Below are 1,984 nucleotides of genomic sequence, written 5' to 3'. Positions count from 1 at the left end.
CTAGGGAAGAAGAAACTTCAGAAGTCAGCATGAAGGGTATAAATATCTCCAAATTCTCCCCAAAGGCTTTAGAATATCTTCCCTGATCAACCCAGAGTTCACCCCTTTGACAACCTTGGTGAGAAAAGTTATTGCCTGGACCACAGTCTGAGACAAATGAAAGGTCAGGCATGTGCTTTCCATAAGGATTTGGTATCATAAATTAACAGGCAGAGCGCTTTCTATGTTTTGGAGCAGTGATTCAGTGCTGGAAGACACCCCAGGACTGCCCCATCCCCAAACTCCACAGCCCCGGGAGCTCCAAACACGGCAGCAGCTGAAGCAGCTTCACGTCAAAAAGAGACAATAATTCATTCCTCGCTCTGAGCACAGGAACCAGCTCCCCAAAAAAGAGGGGAGTTCAATTTTCAGCCTCCATCAAAAAATAACATGAATGCAGTGAGGGAGCTGCCGGCACAGCAGCCTCGGGGCTGAGCCACATGCTCCCGGGAGAGGCTGGTGCTGGCGGGGCCCCCCCGTGCGGGGGGGAGAGGCTGCTGCTGGCGGCTCCCCAGTGTGCGGGGATGGAGACGGTTGTACCGCGGGGATGGAGGCGGTTGTACCGCGGGGATGGAGACGGTTGTACCGCGGGGATGGAGTGGTTCTGAGAACTGACGTCTCATTTAACGCGATTTTAAAAAATCATATAGGAAGTTAACCACTAAAAATGTGAAACAGCCAGGACTGCCATCAGAGTAGATACAAACTGACCATGCTCCTTCTGACACCTCTTCAGGACTTTACCGCTTACAGGAAAATAATTCAGGTTCTCCTAGACTTTACTTTGTCTTTTCTACTCAAAACATAAAAGCCCCTGATCTGCAAAACCTGAGAAAATACAATACCATAGGAAGAGGATACGGATGCCTGGAGCAGGCTGAGGAACACCAACAACCCCAGGAAGATTTCTGCCTTCATCCCTGCAAAGAAATGCAAGAAGTGAAGAAAACAAGAAGCTGTGGATCTCACCATGCATTGGAAAGGTCGGTGCCCACTCTGCTGATGGCACATGCTAAGGGAGATCATAAGGTGTCCCCTCCCCAGCAAGACACCCCCCAAGAGCAAGGGTGCTGCCTGCAAGGTCTGTGCAGCCACGGGGAGAGGGAGCTGCCTCCTGTCCCGGGGACCTCACACTCTGCCGTGGGGCTGTGGGGACAACCGACTGGCAGCAGGGACAGGGGACACCGCCAGCACTGCGGCAGCAGCTCACTGGGGAGCCCAGGCAGTGACCTTGAGCATGCAGGGAGAGTTTGTGCATGGGGTTAGAAGAGCTGGAGAGGCAGAGGGATCAGCCAGGGCAACATGGGACGTCTTCTCCACATAGACTTTTGGGATGTTTTTGCTCAAAGCTGACCCACTCCCCTCCCAAGACTGCTCCAAAGCAATCAGCTTTATCAGAATGAGCCCAGGGCTGTAGGCTGTGCCCACTGCGCATTGCCAAGCACCCACAGTAGAGCCACCAGCAAAGGTAGCTTGGGGCTCACCCCGATGCACTGAGCTAAACTCATTCCCTGTGGAGGAGCCCTGGCAGCAGCAGCGATGTGATCCAGCCACATCCTTGCTGTGCTCCAGAGGTGCTTGGTGCTGGGCAGAGAGCAGCTCTGCCAGCACTGGAGCAAGCTGGGGGAAGCCACCGCATCAGCAGCGGGAGGCGCAGACCTCAGCTGGATGCTCCAAGCACAGCCCTGGCCCCCCACCCACGGTAAGGAAACCAGCACTCCACAAAAGCAAAAGCCAGTGTGCAATGGGCCAGGCTCTCACCTGCGATCTGCTGTCCTCACCACGGTCCCCTCTGCACCAGAGCTTTTATCTGTGGCAGGGCGTTATCTGCGGCAGGCGTCCCAGCGGGGCTGACCCATGGGAGCTCCCCCCACGGGCGCACGTGGGCAGGGCTGTGCAGCACCCACCTCCCACCCCTGCTCCCTTGGAGGTCGGCGCCCATGCA

The 1,984-nt window shown here is 55.7% G+C and overlaps 1 protein-coding gene across 1 annotated transcript in view; it reads right to left on the bottom strand.

The window, feature by feature from the left end:
* The window catches only part of LOC104466180 (myeloperoxidase-like), a 27,232-nt gene extending 26,275 nt beyond the window's left edge, over window positions 1-957 (bottom strand). Inside the window, exon 1 of the mRNA XM_010079525.1 lies at window positions 885-957. Coding sequence (XP_010077827.1) covers window positions 885-957 — 73 coding nt within the window. The remainder of the gene's footprint in view (window positions 1-884) is intronic.
* Window positions 958-1,984: the final 1,027 nt, after the last annotated feature.

Source organism: Pterocles gutturalis, unplaced genomic scaffold, assembly GCF_000699245.1.
Source record: "Pterocles gutturalis isolate BGI_N339 unplaced genomic scaffold, ASM69924v1 scaffold8944, whole genome shotgun sequence".
Classification (NCBI taxonomy): domain Eukaryota; kingdom Metazoa; phylum Chordata; class Aves; order Pterocliformes; family Pteroclidae; genus Pterocles; species Pterocles gutturalis.
This window is presented reverse-complemented; position numbering and strand designations above follow the sequence as displayed.